The sequence below is a fragment of the Salvia splendens genome, chromosome 14, assembly GCF_004379255.2.
Source record: "Salvia splendens isolate huo1 chromosome 14, SspV2, whole genome shotgun sequence".
Classification (NCBI taxonomy): domain Eukaryota; kingdom Viridiplantae; phylum Streptophyta; class Magnoliopsida; order Lamiales; family Lamiaceae; genus Salvia; species Salvia splendens.
The window spans coordinates 6300690-6318963 of NC_056045.1; the positions used below are offsets into that span (position 1 = coordinate 6300690).

The 18274-nt window shown below is 34.9% G+C and overlaps 2 protein-coding genes and 1 non-coding gene across 4 annotated transcripts; 2 read left to right on the forward strand and 1 right to left on the reverse strand.

Moving 5' to 3' along the window:
• The first annotated feature begins 468 nt into the window (after positions 1 to 468).
• Positions 469 to 4018, forward strand: LOC121765975 (uncharacterized calcium-binding protein At1g02270-like). The gene is made up of 10 exons (XM_042162283.1): positions 469 to 816; positions 1282 to 1386; positions 1482 to 1587; positions 2034 to 2254; positions 2343 to 2419; positions 2512 to 2620; positions 2717 to 2842; positions 3009 to 3119; positions 3207 to 3314; positions 3384 to 4018. The coding sequence occupies exons 1-10, from the start codon at positions 670 to 672 to the stop codon at positions 3615 to 3617; spliced, it is 1344 nt and encodes a 447-aa protein (XP_042018217.1). The 5' UTR covers positions 469 to 669; the 3' UTR covers positions 3618 to 4018.
• A 5228-nt stretch (positions 4019 to 9246) lies between these two features.
• Positions 9247 to 13598, forward strand: LOC121766003 (NAC domain-containing protein 91-like). 2 transcript variants are annotated; one of them, XM_042162329.1, is made up of 7 exons: positions 9247 to 9617; positions 11130 to 11410; positions 11670 to 11945; positions 12051 to 12314; positions 12410 to 12871; positions 12959 to 13159; positions 13471 to 13598. In XM_042162329.1, exons 1-7 carry the CDS (start codon positions 9452 to 9454, stop codon positions 13492 to 13494), a joined length of 1674 nt encoding a protein of 557 aa, XP_042018263.1. In that variant the 5' UTR covers positions 9247 to 9451; the 3' UTR covers positions 13495 to 13598. The 2 variants fall into 2 exon arrangements, with proteins under 2 accessions (XP_042018263.1, XP_042018262.1); XM_042162328.1 differs by having other exon boundaries at positions 12959 to 13598.
• A 372-nt stretch (positions 13599 to 13970) lies between these two features.
• On the reverse strand, positions 13971 to 14055 carry TRNAM-CAU. The gene is given in 2 exon segments: positions 13971 to 14006; positions 14018 to 14055. It is a non-coding gene; the product is annotated as a tRNA-Met (tRNA).
• Between the last annotated feature and the right edge of the window lie 4219 nt (positions 14056 to 18274).

An 18274-nucleotide genomic window follows, 5' to 3' on the forward strand; every position in this document is an offset into this window, starting at 1 on the left:
TTTGTCTATACATTAATAATTTAATAAAAATGGTTAAAATTCGTTTAATATTTACGAACATATATACAGTTATCAGTCCATGTCCAATAAAAGTATATGAATTGATCAGATACCATGTGGCCTAACTCGTTTGCATAGAATGTGAAAAAATATCTCTAATCTATTTTGGTGTAATTCGATTTATATATACTCTATATTACACTTGTTTGAATATACTTTATTAATAAATGTAAAAGTGTGAAGATTCTAATTTCTAAAGGAGTGGTGGCGTCGTGTGCGTAAGTTTGAATCAACAAATGGCAGCATGAAAATATTAAAATGGTGGCGCACTCGCAAAATACTTTATACGTATTTAATATAATTACAACTTGAATAAACTTATACCCACTTAAAAATTGAAATATAAAAACAAAAAAAATACACAACGATTCTATCTCCTGTCCAACTCACTCTTGTCTGTCCCTCCCCTCCAATGTATATATATATTAATATATACATTGATACAAACGCAATCAAGAAAATCCTTCTGCGTTTTCTCGTAAAAGGAGAAGGAAATGTTCAGTCTCTTTTCTTGATTCTTGAAATTCTCCATCTGCACAATTCAGTTCATCTTTCATCAATCATTTACACGGAAACACATTATTCTGAGAAAACCGCACATTGTTGTAAATGGGGAGGAAAAACAGAGCCTTGAACAACGGGAGATTGTCAAGAATTGGCAGCTACGCCATAGCTTCGTCGATTAAGGACCCCTCTTGTATTTCCTGCACGACCTTCAACATCCTCGCCCCCATTTACAAAAGACTCAATCACGAGGTCAGAATTCGAGAAATTGGCTTGTTTTTGGTTGCTGAATTGTGTGGATTTTGGTAAAAAGATGCTTTCTTGATTATGTGGGCTATTGCTCTACTAAGGCTGCTGTTTTTTTTGCATTGATTGGTATTGTTGTGGGTTTTGAGAAAAGGGCTTGATTTTTGTTGCTAAATTACGTGGATTCTGGGAAAAAAGCTGCTGTCTTGATTGTGTTTTGCTCGAAACTAAGGTTGTTTTTTTGGCATTGATGGCTGTATTGTTGTGTGTTTTGAGGAAAAAGGGCTTGATTTTTGTTGCCAGATTATGTAGATTCTGTTGGAAAGTTTCCTTCTTTATTATGTTTTGTTGGAAAAAGAGATGTTGTCTTACTAAGGTTGTTCTGTTTTAGCAGCAATTGCTATGTTGCCGTGCGTTTTTGGTTGTAAAACCTGGTTTTTGGTTAATGTTGTTTGAAATGTGGATTTGCAGGACCCAAGCTTAAGAGAAAGTGATGTTAAAGATTATTGGATGGATAGAAATCAGAGGATTTTGAATTGGTTATTGTGTGAGAGATCTTCCATAATCTGTCTTCAGGTTTTGCACTTTTTTTCCTTTGTTTGTTTCAATTTTAGCAGCTGTGTTCTTTGATTTATTGTATAAAAATGTTAATTTGATCATGTTGGTTGCAGGAATTCTGGGTTGGGAATGAGGAGTTAGTGAGCATCTATGACAAGAGGCTTGGTGATGCTGGTTACCTCAATTTCAAGCTTGCCAGGACAAATAATCGCGGAGATGGTATGATATTTACCCCTTTCCGTGGTTATACACGTTGTGATGTAGTGTTTGTAGCCTTTGCTAGTGTGAATGTGTTTAATCAAAGAGTATGGTGGAATTCTTGGATATCACTTTCTTGTCTTATCTAGACATGTTCAGTTCGGCCATCTCTTTGCATACTGGGATTTTATGACTTCTTGTTATGTTGAGGATTCTCCTTTCGACGATCCACGTGCAGCTAATGCATCTGTTTTTGCAGATGTGTTTGTGGTTTTGGTAGGGATAGAACAGGAACAAGATGTGAATCACAAGGTAGTGGATGTCACTGAAACGCCTTTTTGTGTTCATATCTTGCTAGAAGAATCATTTAGGAAGCAATTTATAACTTCGTGTGATTCTTTGAGTTATAAGATGCAGATTTTAAGTCCTAGTACTATATGAAGTGAAGATTTCTTTGAATTTTACAGGTCTGCTGACTGCCGTGCATAAAGACTATTTTAGGGTCATCAACCACCGGGAGCTGCTGTTCAATGATTTTGGAGATCGTGTTGCTCAGTTACTGCACGTTGAGCTGAACGCGCCCTTTTCACAAAATCTGAACTGTCATGTTCACCAGGAACTTCTCATAGTGAACACACACTTGCTGTTTCCACATAATTCGAGTATGTGTTTGGAGCGGTTGCGTCAGGTATGCTCGATTCTAAACCTTATCTATCATGTTTTTTAGGTCAATTTCATTATTAATTTTTGAGTGATGCAATGTTATCTTGTGACAGGTCTACAAAATATTGCAATATGCGGAATCATATCAAAAGGAAAACAAACTAAAACCTTTGCCTATTTTATTATGCGGGTATATATTCCTCTCACTATCGGATTTTCGTAAACCATTCTAACACGATATGAGACTCAAGAATGTTATGTTCATTTCTCTTGGGGTAACAGTGATTGGAATGGCAGTAAGAGGGGACATATTTATAAGTTTCTCCGATCTCAGGGATTCGTGTCATCATATGATACAGCTCATCAGTATACTGATGCAGACGCGCACAAGGTAAATTACCATTTCCTTGAAGCTCTGATTGTTTCTCGTGCATTTGAATTTTGTCAGTTGGAAAATTGTTATGATTAATGTCACACCTTCGTGCAGTGGGTGAGCCACCGCAACCACCGAGGCAACATCTGTGGTGTTGATTTTATATGGCTTCTCAACCCCAATAGGTACCGGAAATTGCTAAATGCTAGTTGGAGTGAGGCGGTGTTGGGGATGTTCAAGGTGAGGTACCTAATTTTCGAGTCTCTTAACAACATGCAACTCGTCCAACCTAGCACGTGTATAGACGTTTAGAAAACCCGATTTTCTTGTTTAGGCGGCTTCCTTTCCTCAATGTTGTACATGTGACATGTAAAGTTGTTTGATGGTTTGATATCTCTCGTTGCAGTATCAACTTAAGCGAGCTTCGCTGACGGAAGAAGATGCCTTTGCGTTTCTGAAGGCTGATAATGACAGTGATTGCATCACATACGCGGGCTTCTGTGAAGCACTACTACAGGTACATAGTTCTTCGCTGTTACATATTACTCTGTGTTTGTTTCTCAACGGAATACTAATGAAACGTGTTATTTGGGCGTCGTTGCAGCTCAATTTGATTGGCCATTGTAACGGATTGAGCGATGAGGAGATACAAGGCCTGTGGGTGCAGACGGACATGGATGGGAATGGCGTCGTTGACTACAAAGAATTTAAGGTATTGCGCGTTTACTTTGTTTATGGATCGGATCAACGGTTTTACTTAATCATACGCTCAACTTTTCAGCAACGGATATGGAGCGCCTCGTGGTTCGAGCAGGGAGTCGAGGCGAACGACAATGATGCTTTCTCCACCGATGCAGAGCAGGCAATCGGATTCAGTGTCAAGAATGCGGTCCTCTTCCCGACAGAGGTAGAGAAGGGGATGTGGCCGGAAGACTACTCTCTTTCTGACCATGCTCGGCTCACAGTGGTGTTCTCGCCGGTCAGAATGACATGCCCTCGACTGATCACTGGATGACACCCGTTGCTCGTCACAGGAGTCGCACACCAACATCAGGACCACGACCAACTAGAAATCACCGAGGGCATCGGATTGAAAGATCATTATGTCGGGGTGACACCAGCGAATAGAACCGGAAAGAGTTCCGATTAGGTCTACTGTATGGCCGGGCATCAGAATGGCGTCGTGTGCTTGTGCAACCACAGTACGCGCTCGCCCCGTTGCTGACGACGTCGTTTATAGATAGGAAAACCTCCGAAGATTACTACTACAAATCTACAATGAATGTTGTGATAGGAAATCACAGCTCTCTCTCATTTTATCCATCAACCTATTTAGCTCAATGTGCAGTTTTTCTTGAATTGTTGCATAAGGAACTTTTACATACTAATTTATTATTGAAAATAATATTTCTGAAAGAGAGAGATAATGAGTGGAGTTGTCAGCCACTTGCAAAATTAGCAATTTGAATTGAAACTTTTTGCAAAAGGTCCGTAATATCATCTCCAATCTATCTTGAATTCGTCAGTCTTTTTACTATTCATGGGCTAACACCATCTTTAATTTTTTCAATTCAGAAAATACAACTAAATAATATACTACATTTCATTTCATTAATTTTAAAATAAAAAATAAAAATTCAAATCCTACAAAAATTGCATAATACATAATTAAAATACTAGAAAATTAAAATACAAAATTTAAGATTGCGAGGACAAATGTTAGGTGACTGGCGTTGTTGAGCCTTGAGTGCCTGAAGCGTTGGCCATTTTTGCACAATGTGAAAGAAAAAATTGAGAGAGAATGAGTGATAGATGAAGATATATGGAGTTTTTTGGTGTTAAAAATGGTGTGTTTGAATGAAGTATTTATAGTTGAATTTAAGATGGGTTATAAATTAAATGAAAAAAGGGCAAAAAAGGGTAAAATAACGTATATATTTGTGGGGTGGGAGTATTTTTTTTGGGTGGAGGGGGGTGTTGTCTCGATAATTTCACCTAGAGATGCCCACCGGTTCCGGTTCCGGTTTCGAACCGGAACCGTGGCGATTTCCTCGAACCGGAACCGTGGCGATTCGGGTCGCGGTCCGGTTCAGGTTCAAGATTTTTCGAACCGGAACCGTCACCGAACCGCCGGTTCGGGACGGTTCGGAACCGCCGGTTAACCGAATGAACCGCCGGCTCGGGCGCGGAAACCAAGGCATCAGGGAGGGCAGTTTTTCGAGCGTGAAAACCGGCCGGTTCCGACGGTTTTTGGACCGAAAACTGGCGGTTAACCGCCGGTTAACCGTGAAATCCGGCGGTTAACCGGCGGTTCCGGCGGTTTTCCGCCAAAAACCGCCGGTTTTTCCGAAAATTCAAATTTATTTTTCAGATTTCAAATTCGAATTCTTCCATTTTCCCCCCATTTTTATCTATAAATACCCCAATCTATCCTCATTTACATTCACCCCACTCGTGTGTTAATAAGAGTTTCTCTCTTCAATCTCTCAATTCTCTCTCTTTGTCTCCAATTTATCATTTGTGCTATTGTGCTTCCATTTAATTACTCAAGTGCTACTCTTATTACGCATTGTTATACACTTATACTTGTTCCCGTAGTTCTATAAGTTGTCTTTCTTTCTCAATTGCTTAAACAAAAAAATATATATTGTTCCATATTTCTACATTTCTATTATATAATGTTGTATACTTGTATATGTATTGTAAATTGTAATGTATCGTTGTCCGTTACAATTCAAATTCAATAAAATTGATATCATTTTCATCTTATTCGTTTTATTTCAATTTAAATTATCCATTGTCTTGTTCCAATTTATTGTATAAGTCCAAATTTCAAATTTATATTATATTATTGTATGTTGTATACTTGTATATGTATTGTAAATTGCAATGTATTGTTGTCCGTTACAACTCAAATTCAATAAAATTGATATCATTTTCATCTTATTCATCTTATTTAAATTATCCATTGTCTTGTTCCAATTTATTGTATAAGTCCAAATTTCAAATTTATATTACATTATTGTATGTTGTATACTTGTATATGTATTGTAAATTGTAATGTATCGTTGTCCGTTACAACTCAAATTCAATAAAATTGATATCATTTTCATCTTATTCGTCTTATTTCAACTTAAATTATCCATTGTCTTGTTCCAATTTATTGTATAAGTCCAAATTTCAAATTTATATTACATTATTGTATGTTGTATACTTGTATATGTATTGTAAATTGCAATGTATCATTGTCCGTTACAACTCAAATTCAATAAAATTGATATCATTTTCATCTTATTCATCTTATTTCAATTTAAATTATCCATTGTCTTGTTCCAATTTATTGTATAAGTCCAAATTTTAAATTTATATTACATTATTGTATGTTGTATACTTGTATATGTATTGTAAATTGTAATGTATCGTTGTCCGTTACAACTCAAATTCAATAAAATTGATATCATTTTCACCTTATTCGTCTTATTTCAATTTAAATTATCCATTGTCTTGTTCCAATTTATTGTATAAGTCCAAATTTCTAATTTTTTAAAAAATCGAACCGCGAAACCGCCGGTTTTCGAACCGGAACCGTGTAAACCGCCGGAAAACCGGCGGTTCCGAACCGGAACCGGAACCGTGAAATAGCCTCACGGTCCGGTTCCGGTTCCGACTTCGACCAAACCGGAACCGGCGGTTCCGAACCCGAACCGCCGGTTTTGGAACCGTGGGCAACACTAATTTCACCCCTATCGACCAATTTTTCAAGTTGGTGCCCTCGCAGCCCCAGCCCATTCCCGTCTCACCACTACGACGAGACTGAGATGAAATCAAACTGGGCTGCGGATGCTCTAAAGATAGTAGTTAGTTAAATAAGACCAATATAGTACTCCTTCCGTCCCACAGAAGATGACTCACTTTCTTTTTTAGTTTGTCCCAATCAAGATGACCTATTACTAAAAATAGATACATTTTTATCTCTATTTTATTCCATCTCTCTTACTTTATTCTCTGCACTTAACAAACAAAATAAATTTGCATAAAATGTCATACTGGCCAAGGACGAGGTCATCTTATAATGCTTATAGAATCATAATATAAAATTAAGATCGAATCTAGACCCTTATATTTTTAGATAGGTAGATGAGATTAAAACTCACGAATTTTAATAAGTAGTGGACAAAATATAAATAAAGGAGATAAGATCTTCATTCTATTATCATATAATAATTTTCGTGATTTTTTTTAATATCAACATAGTGTATTACAAATATGAACAAAATTACATGAGTCTTTCAACATAAATACACGAAAATATGAACACGGTTTTATTGATAATTTACATGCATTATATTGAAATATTTTTATACATTTATTGATAAAAAAATATATTTATCAACATATACAAAATGAAATAAAAATTATCAAATTTCTTCACCCGAACGTCGTCGGAACATATACTAATTAATTAATTAAAATTAATATTCTTTTTGAAACTATGGATTTCAAATTATAGATATTATAATTTGGGGATCGGGTTGTAACGTATATAACGCGTAGCATAAGCTTTATTAATACTAGAGGTTTCAATAAGTCAAATTTTCTACTACTATTTACGATTATATTTAACTAATATTCTTATTTTTCATTTTAAACAGTCTATTAAAAATGATCATTTTTTATTATTAATAAAAATGTTAGTATATTAAAAACAATATTATTATTTAATAATAATATTTCAATTGATTTTTTGTTGCTATTATTTTGTCATTTATTGACATTTTTTAACGATCCAGATCATAGTTTAGAATTTGTACAACATTTACAGTTTCCAAATAACATGATTTTGTCTAAATTAATGCTTTCTACTAAATTTTTTTATTTTTGTAGTTATAACTGGCAACTGCCCTACAAAAATTTTGATGAAAAAATTCTATCATTAACTGATGAAACTATCTTTTACATTTTAAAAATTATTTTAGTGTAAAATTATGGGGAAATTATAACTTGTAGAAATAAAATTGTGTTGTATGTGGCAATTTTATGTCTCTTAAAACTGTTGATAATTTTTCATTCCAAACAAATGAATCTGACACAATTTAGAACATTAAACAGAAACTAAAACTAAAAGACACTAATGTTAACCATGTCTTCACCACTTTCCCCGGACCACTTTCACCGGAGACTCTCCTCCAACAGAGCTAGAGATGGAACCAAAAGTACTGTTGAACCTCACAGAGAGCGAGAGACCTGAAATGGACATTGCCTGGCGGTAATGATGAGAATTGAATATGGGCATTGTCTGAATCGGAACACCCTTAACCTTGTGCAACTTGAAGTGAAGGCAGTAACCATAAACCCTGATATTAGCAAACGAGAGAGAGATCAAATATTAGCAAACGAGAGAGAGAACGAGAAAGAGAGAGAGCGAGACACCTGAAATGGACATTGCCTTCTTATTCTCTTCAGAAAGCGAAGGAATGACATTCTTCCCATTCTCAACATTGGCATTTTCAGTTGCATTTTTCTTCCCCTACTTTTCCTCATAGGATTTTCGATGTTCCCGCGATTCGCGCCTATGATATCGGGGAACAATATACGGCTTGCTAGAGAATGGCGCAAAAAAGCCCATTCTCCATGCTAAGACATCAAATATTAGCAAACGAGAGAGAGAGCGAGAGCGAGAGACCTGAAATGGAAATTGTCTGACGGTAATGAAGAGAAATTGAATATGGACACTGCCATGTGGCCTAACTCATTTGTTGCATAGAATGTGAAAAATATCTCTATAATCTATTTTGGTTTAATTCGATTTATATATGCTCTATATTACACTTCTTTGAATATATTTCATTAATAAATGTAAAAGTGTGAAGATTCTAATTTCTAAAGGAGTGGTGGCGTCCGCCGTCGTGTGCATAACTTCAATTTAGAACATTAAATAAAAACTAAAACTAAGTAAAATATTAACTCGTAGTTGACGGACCTCAAATAATATTTTAAAATTCACGGACCAAAAATAATAATTTAATAAAATTTGCGGACCATAAAGATATTTCCACTAGTAAAATATTCAATTTTTGTTAGTGTTATATTTTAATGCCGAAAAATAAACCCAAAAGCGTGTCTCATATTAGTGTTATTGTACTACTATTATTTTAACACTTGCTTACATAATTACATTCACAATTCATCAAATTATTCACGGAATTGCTTTTATTATAATGAAAGTATAAATAATTAGAACGATTTTAATATAGTAGTATTTATGTTTTTCCCATGTATGACAAGATGTTAATTTATAAGAGCTCATACTTGCAAATAACATGATTTTTTGTCTGAATTAATGCTTTCTTCTATCATTTTTGTAGTTATAACTTGCAAGTTGCAACAGTCATAAAAAGAAATTGATGAAAAAATTCAATCGTTAATTGATAAAACCATCATATACATATTTTAATTATTGTAGTGTAAAATTATGTGGAAATTATAGTCACTTTTACAACAAGATGGAGTAGTATATTTTGGGAAGATAATCATCAATTCAAAATGCAGTTTTACTTCTGTGGCAGGGCTAAAACGGTCATTTCAGGTTCACACGGTATATACACTGAATTTGAACGCGCTTCGCTCTGTTCGCAGAAATAACACTCTTCTCTCTATTATCTCTATATCTCTTTCTTCTCTATTTCTCTCTCTCAAATAATCTCTGACCCTCAACTGGAACCCACTGAATTTCCCCTGAATCTCACCCTCTTTGCTTAGAGCTTCTTCTCTCTTAAATTTACTTTACCTTTAACACACTTCTTTATTTTTACCCTCAATTTTGCAAAAAGCAACAGTGTTTTCTGTTCAATGGCTGTGCTTCCGGTTGATGCTTTACCGGTGGGGTATAGATTCCGGCCGACCGACGAGGAGCTGATCGATCACTATCTGAGGCTTAAAATCAATAGGCGGGATAAGGAAGTCACTGTTATTCGTGAGATTGATGTTTGTAAATGGGAGCCCTGGGATTTACCTGGTAAGTTTGTGCGCTTTTATTTTGCCGGTATTTTGTTAGCTTGTTAAAATAGGATTGTGTTGTGGATTGGTTAAGATTATGTGGATCTAAGATTATACTCCATTAAAATAGCAACCGCAAATTATTTCTGAAAATTGCAAATAAAGCCCTCTTGTTGTGAATTTTCGAATAGAGAAGGAGATATACCTAATTTATGGAGAAGGAAGAACTTATTTGTTGAAGAAATGAACCAGAAACGTTAACGCGAAGAAGACGACGGTTTTTTATGTCTTTATTTGTAGGTGTCAAATGGGCTTTGGGCTGATAATTTTAGTAAATAAAAGTAAAGCCTAATTAATTAATTTGATTGAAGATTGGCGCATATTTATTTTAGAGATTGGCGTAATTAGTTTTTTAATTAATTTTAGTACTACTATTTAACAAATAATGTGGGCAGTGGGAGCATATATTTTATAAGTTAGGCACATATTTCTAATTATTTGAAATTCATTTTAAAATAAAACTTAGATATATTATTAGTATTAATTTTTTAAAAATATGTGATTATATATAACATGATTTAATACTATAATTAAATAAATCAAATAAATTATTGATAAGTGTTGTGGGGTTAATGTGTAATTTAGATAAATATGTAGGTTAGATTGAAAAAGTAACAAAAGTAGGTGAATGAAGAATATTCTTTTGGGTTAGGATTTGGGGTAAATGGTTAAAAGTAAAGGGGTGTGATCCGTTGCTAACTTGCTAACTCATCAACATAGTGTATTAAAAATGTCAACACGATGATAATGAATTGTTAACATAAACTTAAGTTGATATTTAAAACTCTCTCCGTCCCAGTTTAAGAGTCATATTTTTTCATTTCCGTTCGTCCCAATTTAAGAGTCTCATTTAGAATTTACTATATTTGGACATAAAATGTAACCTCATTGTTGATGAAATTTACACTCAAATGCCATTATTTTCATAAAAATAAAACAAAACGAAATCCTAAATATACAAAAAGTCAAAAGGGTCTCATTTTCCACTACCTCACTTCAATTATTATACACTCCAACAATACATTGTATTATCATTAAATGTCAACACAAATATGTGTTGACATTTTAATGTGATCGTGTTGACATTTTTAATATACTACGTTGATGAGTTAGCAAGTTAGCAATTTAAGAAAAGTTAGCATTATAACGCACCCTAAGAGTAAAATTATTGTTTGATGTGAAATATAATGAAAATTGGGTTTGAGTTGGGTGTAAATGATTGACGATGGCCTTATGGTTGTCCGGTGCGATTAATTTTGGCAGTTTTATGCTTTAACTAGGCATGACTTGGTTGCTCTGTAGTATAGCATAATTTAAGCACTACCGAATGCATTATCTTTTAATTTATAGGATTTTGATGGAAATTGAGTTTTCTGAATGTTTCTTGTTATTAGTTGTTGTTGCCTATCAGAGATTACACCTGGCTTGACTTGAAAGTGATCATAAATTTTGTTTCTTCCCCGTCTTGCAGATTTGTCTGTGGTAGAGTCTACTGACAATGATTGGTTCTTCTTCTGCCTGAAAGATCGGAAATATCAAAATGGTCAGAGATTGAACCGGGCCACAGAGAAAGGTTACTGGAAGGCAACGGGTAAGGATAGGACTATAACTACCCGAAAGGGAGTAAAGATTGGGATGAAAAAGACCTTGGTTTTCTACATCGGTCGTGCACCCGATGGAAAGAGGACCAACTGGGTGATTCACGAGTACCGTGCTACGGATAAGTCTCTGGATGGCACGCATCCTGGCCAGGTTGGAACTTTGTTATTATGCTTATAGTCTTTTTCTCTAAGAGCGAGCTATGTTTTCTGTTGCCATGGTTAGTTTGCATAGTTTGTGAAAGATGCACATTTTGAGAACTTGTGAAGAAACCCTTTGCTTGTATTGTGACACTAATTGGATTGAGTATGTATCTAGAATATTGTCGCTTTGCACAAGGAATATAACAGTAAGCATTGATTTCTTCCGTTTTCTTGTAGTACTAACTAAATGTGGTGATTTCTCTTGCTAGGGCGCCTATATACTCTGCCGTTTGTTTAGAAAGGCTGAGCTGAAACAAGATGAAGTTGAAGAGATAATTGCTTCTCCTCCTGAACATGAACAATTAGAATTGGTGAGTCCCAGTTTAGGCGGCGGTGCTGAACCACAACCTTCTAGTGCTGGAAGCCATCGGAACATTAGTACCCAGAAAGTTGTAGGTGGCACTGCTATACCTATTGATTGGCAGAATAACTGCGGCATTGCTTATGAGATTGAGGACAATGTACAAGACATTAAATCTATTCCTGTGAGTTAGAAATAATTATCTACCCATCTGTAATCTAATATTAACCTTTTATTTTTCCTTGAATAACATGAGACTCTACTTATGTTTGCCTCTTCTTTGATTCAGCCTAACCCTGAACTGGAGAAGCTGTTGGATGAGTTTTGTTACCCTGTGCGGACTACAGACGGGAAAATGTTTTCCCCATTGCATTCCCAGATGCAGTCAGAGCTTGGAAACCCATACTTCTATAACAACATTAATGGTGATATCAGCGATAGTCAACAAACATTCCCGTTCCAGTATGGAACCAATGCTACTGACGATATTGAAAAGTTCTTGAGCTCTGTTTTTGTTGATTTTGAGTCGGAGGGTCAGGTGTCTCAGAAACAGGTAAGGAAGTTTCCTTGTTACTGCAAATAATATCGTCTTAGAGCTGGATTTACTTTCTAACGGAGACCTGATAGCAAATATTATCTCTACTATAGGGTGATCTGTTTATGCTACCAGTTGAGTCGTTCGAGGACAATATCAAGCAAGAATCTCCATTCCAGAGTGAAGTTTCTTCTGAAATGCTAGCTGTTGATCAAGATGGCCATAGTTCTTATGTTAGCAATGGTCACGACCAGGGGAACTTGGGTTACGCAACTAACCTCTTTGGATTGCCAAATGATTCCTCAACTCTAGCTTCTGTCAATTACATCGGACACGTGTCAAACGTTGAAAACACTGGTCTCTATAGCCCTGCAGTGGAAGCCACGAATTCCGGAACTGGCATTGTGATAAGGAAACGTCAGATTCCTAATCAAAGCACCGTGCAGCACACTGCATCAGGCACTGCTCCAAGAAGAATTCGTCTGCAGAGTAAATTTCAAGTTGGATCGGTTGAGTGTGGCCTTCTTAACGAGCCAACTAAATCTAAAATAAAGCAAGAAGACGACACAGCCCAGGTGCGATGTTCCTCTGATCGTTAACTCCAATCAATACCATTCTCTAGTTTATGGCATTCTAACCTCACAAAATAAATGGTACTACAGGATGATGGAAAGGCTTCTACGGTCTCTCCTGATGAATCGAGGGCTTCAACTTCTGTTGATGCAAATACAGATGGGAACTCAAATGACACAAGCACAAACCCAAAGGCCAAAGCTGAATCACCATATGATAAATCAGAAGATACTGTTTCACAGCGCTCCGGTTGTGCACTTTCAGTTTCATCATCGAGATACATGCCTAAGGTAGTCATGGCCATGAGTCTCATAGTCATGCTTCTTGCTGTGTGGGCATTTTCTACCTATAAATGAAACTAACTAGAAAGTAATCAACTCTTTTTTGTTTAGTTCGATAGTTTAACACCGGAGCCTGATATTTTGTCGTTTTAAAAAAGCTAAATGTTATGCCTGGATGCTTCGAATTTGTTTATTGCTTAGCTTTATGGTTTATCGTTTATGTACATGGTTTTGTAACATATATCAGGGATTACTTTTTTTGTCCTATATGTTTATAGAGAGATTTACAGGATACAATTGTGGTTTTTTGTGATTGCTAGGTGTTAATGCTGCTTTCCTTGTAGATGTTGTCTTGGATGGTGGAGGCTACATTCTTTCTCAGATGGTTCTGTGAAATAGAAATTTTGTAACAATTAGATTTTGTGAATAGAAATTTCAAGTTTCTTTCCGATGTGGATCTTCCCATTTTTTTAAATCCAACTTGTTATCATGAGCAAAGCTAGACTGGAAGTGTCCTTTCCAAATGTGTATATATGAATGAGGGCATATAAAATCGAATTATACCTAAAGAATTGTGATTAAGATTTTTTCTCAAGAAGAGAAATAACTATCCAATACACACCATCACATGATCAATGAACAAAATGAACAAGCAAATTAAAAGAGGATAAGATTCCCAAATAAATAAAAAGCCAAAATGGAAATAAAAGCAAAGAATCCAGTGAAGAATATGAACGAGCAAATTAAAAAAGAAAAAGTAAGATTCTAAAATAAAGAAGGCAAAAATGAAAAACAAAAAGAAAAGAATAAAATAGTTTTATGGGGTGAGAGAGGCTCGAACTCTCGACCTCAGGATTACTCAGAAGCTATGAGACCTACGCGCTAGCCAACTGCGCCACCACCCCTTTTTGTTAAAGCTTTATATAACATATAATGAATTATATGGTATTAAAATGGTTCTATGATCTTATTAATTAAGAATATCAATAATGAATGCATTTTTTTTGCTAGTTGAATCGTTTGAAAAATTCGGTGCCTTTACGGGATTTAACCAGTGATGCATCTCCTAATGGTACGAGACGAGTTGTTTAGAGTCATTTACAATGCTAGTAGAACTATACATCCACTGAAAATGAAGTTACCAGCAATAGTGAATGCATTTGAATCGTAAGAATAATCGGGTCGTATTTCGTCTTGTGGATAAAGGTCCTTCCTCTACTCGGTGTAATGCTACAAAGCTCTTTGTAGTTCCATTTTCATGTACTTTTTCTTCCTCAACTTTTTAAAATTATATTACGCCCAATAATTTGTTTATGTAATGAGTAACATTTTGTAGTTCACTAGCTTAATAAAGCACAACAAAAGAGTAAGGGGGAGAAAGTTGTCCATCTCGAGAAGTTCCTCAATTTGAGGCTATTATATTAAGAGAGATCAATTCCCCCAAAATTAATTTTCTTGTGAAACACTCATCAAGGACAACAAAAATACATGGAGATCCATGCTTTCTCCATACATTCAATGCATGAATCCAATTTATCCTTCCAATTTGGCTTTTGTTCAAATACCAAGATTCTATACCTATATACTTATATAACCAAGGCTTTATTTGATCAAATATTCAAAGGATATACCAATTTCCAATCATGCCACCTAAGACTGACTGTATCTCTGTCTACACTTTCACTTTTAATACACATGTCTTTGTCTAAAGTCCACAATTCCAGGTTGGAAAGCAATGCGCACAAACTTGATTGAGTTCATTTTTTTATCATTTAAAAAACGAATGGAAAATGTAAATATAGTATGAAGAGAGAGCATTCCTTTTATCTAGATAACATTATTTATCCATTGTTAGCAATTTAATTAGTTGTTTGATAGTAATTAATTTAGCTAGTGTATAGCCAGTTGTTAGAATAATAAACTGCAGTAAAAATTTAAGAGAATGAAAAACCATATTATATAAAAGTATAAAACAATTACTCGATCAGGCCATGCACAATATATATAGTAGGATAATCATCTTTTAAATTCTTTGAAAATTGTGTTTATTTGACTCAACAATGTCTAAATTAAGAGATTGTCATCCATCATATCTTAATTATTTAGATAGTAATTCATGTGGCTTCTATTACCGAGAGAGAGTCCCTTCTTTTCTTTACATCCACTTGTATGATACACTTATTAATGCTTTATGAAAACACACACACACACGCACTAATTAATGTAGGGAAACTAGTAGCAAGAAAAAGTTCAAGAAAAAGAATGAATGGTTGAGATTAGAATTGCATTTATAGCCACAGAGAGAATGTGTCTGGGCCTTTCTTGGAATGACAGTTGCCCTCACTAATAAAACTTAATTAATTACATTCTTAAAAACCATAATCCACAATTCTTGATTAAGTCTACAATTTTCACTTGAAACACAATAAATGTGAATGATTTCAAATTAATGGGGTGGACCTAAAAATCAAAATTTGGCAACCCCTTTTTGGCACAACTGCATGCTGATGATATCTTTTTTGTGGACATCCCATATTAGAGAAAGAAACCCTTTGGCATGGACTTTGGAGGTGGCAACTTTTGGTGCTATTGACATTGCTGACTCATTTCCACGCAACAAAAATATAGTGAGAGAAGTCATCTTTCAAGTCTTTGACATGAAAGTGTAGGGTTGATTTTGATGTAAGAGGAAAAGATGGATTCATGAAATAGAAATACTGTACAGGAATATTAGAGAAGGTTTAAAGTAGGGCTGACAATTTTCGACACGACACGATAATCTGACACGAATCCGCACGAAATTATTGGGTTGGGGTCAAGTCTTATTGGATCCGTGTCATTATCGGGTTGACCCATTAAGAACCCGATAATTTCGTGTTAGGTTCGGGTCGGATACGGGTAACCCATTAAGAAATAATTTTATTTTTTTATTATTATTTAAAAAAATATATATTAATTTAATTTTTTAATTTCTTATAAATTAGGTTTAAATAGTATAAAATGAATTTTAATTGTGTAATATTAGGTTTTAATCGTGTAATATCGGGTTCGGGTTGTTATCGTGTCGTGTCAACTCATACTATATCGTGTCGATAACGGGTTCGTGTCGGGTGCGGGTCGTGTTCGGATTTGAAGGTAGCAGGTCGGGTTCGTGTTCGGATTTACAGTTTCCTTAACAGGTCAGGTTCAGGTTAGGCCTTATTGGGTTGGGTCATTATCAGGTTGACCCGATAACGACCCAATCCGCACGATTTGCCAGCCATAGTTTAAAGTAAATACTCTCTTTTAGACCTGGGGTTAGAAGATCATGTGACTATTCCATGTATTGATTTGTAGGCACCTCGAAGAGTGTGGGAACTAATATAAGGATTTAAGGTTACTTCATACTCAAAGGCAAGAATCGATCATCTGACCATTTGCTTAAGGATGGACGAGTCCAATTACATGTCGATTTTATTGATGTGTTAGATTGAGAAGATCAATCGGGTCGAATCTAAAGGAAATTATAGTACTCCAGCCATCCCATGCATCATAAATGAGTCATTTCCCCCTCTTACTTTATTCTCTCGCTTTCTTTATTCTTTATCGTAACTCTTTAAGTACCAATTTCTTGAATCTCGTTCCTAAAAGAAGCATCTCGCTTATGGTGGGACGGAGGTAATAGAAACTCTTCATTGTTAGGGTTATATGAGTAAATCTGCTATTATAAAGTTATGCCAACACACCATTGTTGTTTGGTAAGGTAGGTCATGGAGCTATCACATGTAGGGTACCAACAATATTACTCCAATTTGGGGTTAAGAGCATTTCATTTTGATTACTTAAGGTAGGTTAGGATAAAACATTAATGTAGGTGACATGCATCCAAGTTCTCTACCGATTAATTATGGTCAATAATAATATTTTCATCAACTCGAATTGATAACGGTCCATAGCAGAAAAATGAATTAGCAACATCTAGATTTCTTATTAATGTTAATCAATATTAAAAAGGGACTTTTCCTATTTGTTTCATCTTTTTGAGAAAAAATATTGAAGTTTCCAATTTTTATTTGAACTACTAAGATGTGCTATATAAACCACCCATGTGACACCAACTAATCGTACATGATTAACATATTTAATTACACGCAAGTCATAATCACTTTAACATTCCAACAAGTTTTAATCTAGGCCAATTACCATAGATCTAAAATACAGTACAACAAGATATAATTTTAATGCTTATGTACCAAATGAAAAATGTGCCATCAAAAGGCACTTTTGATTAATGGATGGCTTATCCTTTGCTTGCAAATCTATCAATGAAATGGCTGTTTCCTCTAATCAAGAAATTATATACTACTTCAATTTATAGTTACATTCACTCTTTTGAGTATAGTAGGTAGCCCCTTTTCTTTTTTCCTTTTTTCAGAAAGAGAATGTAGGTGTATACCAGAGTTTAACCAAACCACGAATTTTTCATGTAAAAGGCATACTTTTTATTAAACATTATATGCAACATATTTTGAGTGGAGATTATATAGATATGGCATTTTTGCTGTAATTTAACTCTTATGTGTGCAAATGAAAATTTGGACATCTGCAAGTCTATGTCTGTGACGCACTACAAAATTAAAAAAGAGCTATTAGTCTATAAAATCATAAACTTTTGAAATTTGGTACATTTCCAAGAACATAAAACATGGTCGCAATAATCACGAACTTATGAAGTGTATTGAATGTACTATGATTTGAAATTTCGGCGAAAGTTTGTGATTTTAGGAATCATTATCCCTAAAAGACATATTTCGATATGATATGCATATTTTATATTTTAGATTACAACTCATACATCAACCTAACATACACACAAAAAAATCATACTACCAATTAAGTGTACATACATGCACAAAACATAGAATTTAGACCCTTTACTGTGTAGTTACCTAATTACTTACGGTATTTAACCTTTTATTAGGCATGTGATTATGAAGATTCAAGAGGGAACACACACCAAACTCCATTCAAACCTAGGCCAACCCTTTTTCCAATTTCCACCATTCAAAATCACACACACACACAATTATTTTTGCTATATATATTTATGTGTGCATATATTAGTTATACCTCACCAAATATACC

Coding starts and splice junctions, on each gene's coding strand:
- LOC121765975 (XM_042162283.1), top strand. CDS start 670: ATGGGGAGGAAAAACAGAGCCTTGAACAACGGGAGATTGTCAAGAATT. Junction 1,387..1,481: donor CTTCCATAATCTGTCTTCAG/GTTTTGCACTTT, acceptor TGTTGGTTGCAG/GAATTCTGGGTTGGGAATGA. Junction 2,843..3,008: donor CGGTGTTGGGGATGTTCAAG/GTGAGGTACCTA, acceptor CTCTCGTTGCAG/TATCAACTTAAGCGAGCTTC.
- LOC121766003 (XM_042162328.1), top strand. CDS start 9,452: ATGGCTGTGCTTCCGGTTGATGCTTTACCGGTGGGGTATAGATTCCGG. Junction 9,618..11,129: donor GGAGCCCTGGGATTTACCTG/GTAAGTTTGTGC, acceptor CCCGTCTTGCAG/ATTTGTCTGTGGTAGAGTCT. Junction 12,872..12,958: donor AAGAAGACGACACAGCCCAG/GTGCGATGTTCC, acceptor ATGGTACTACAG/GATGATGGAAAGGCTTCTAC.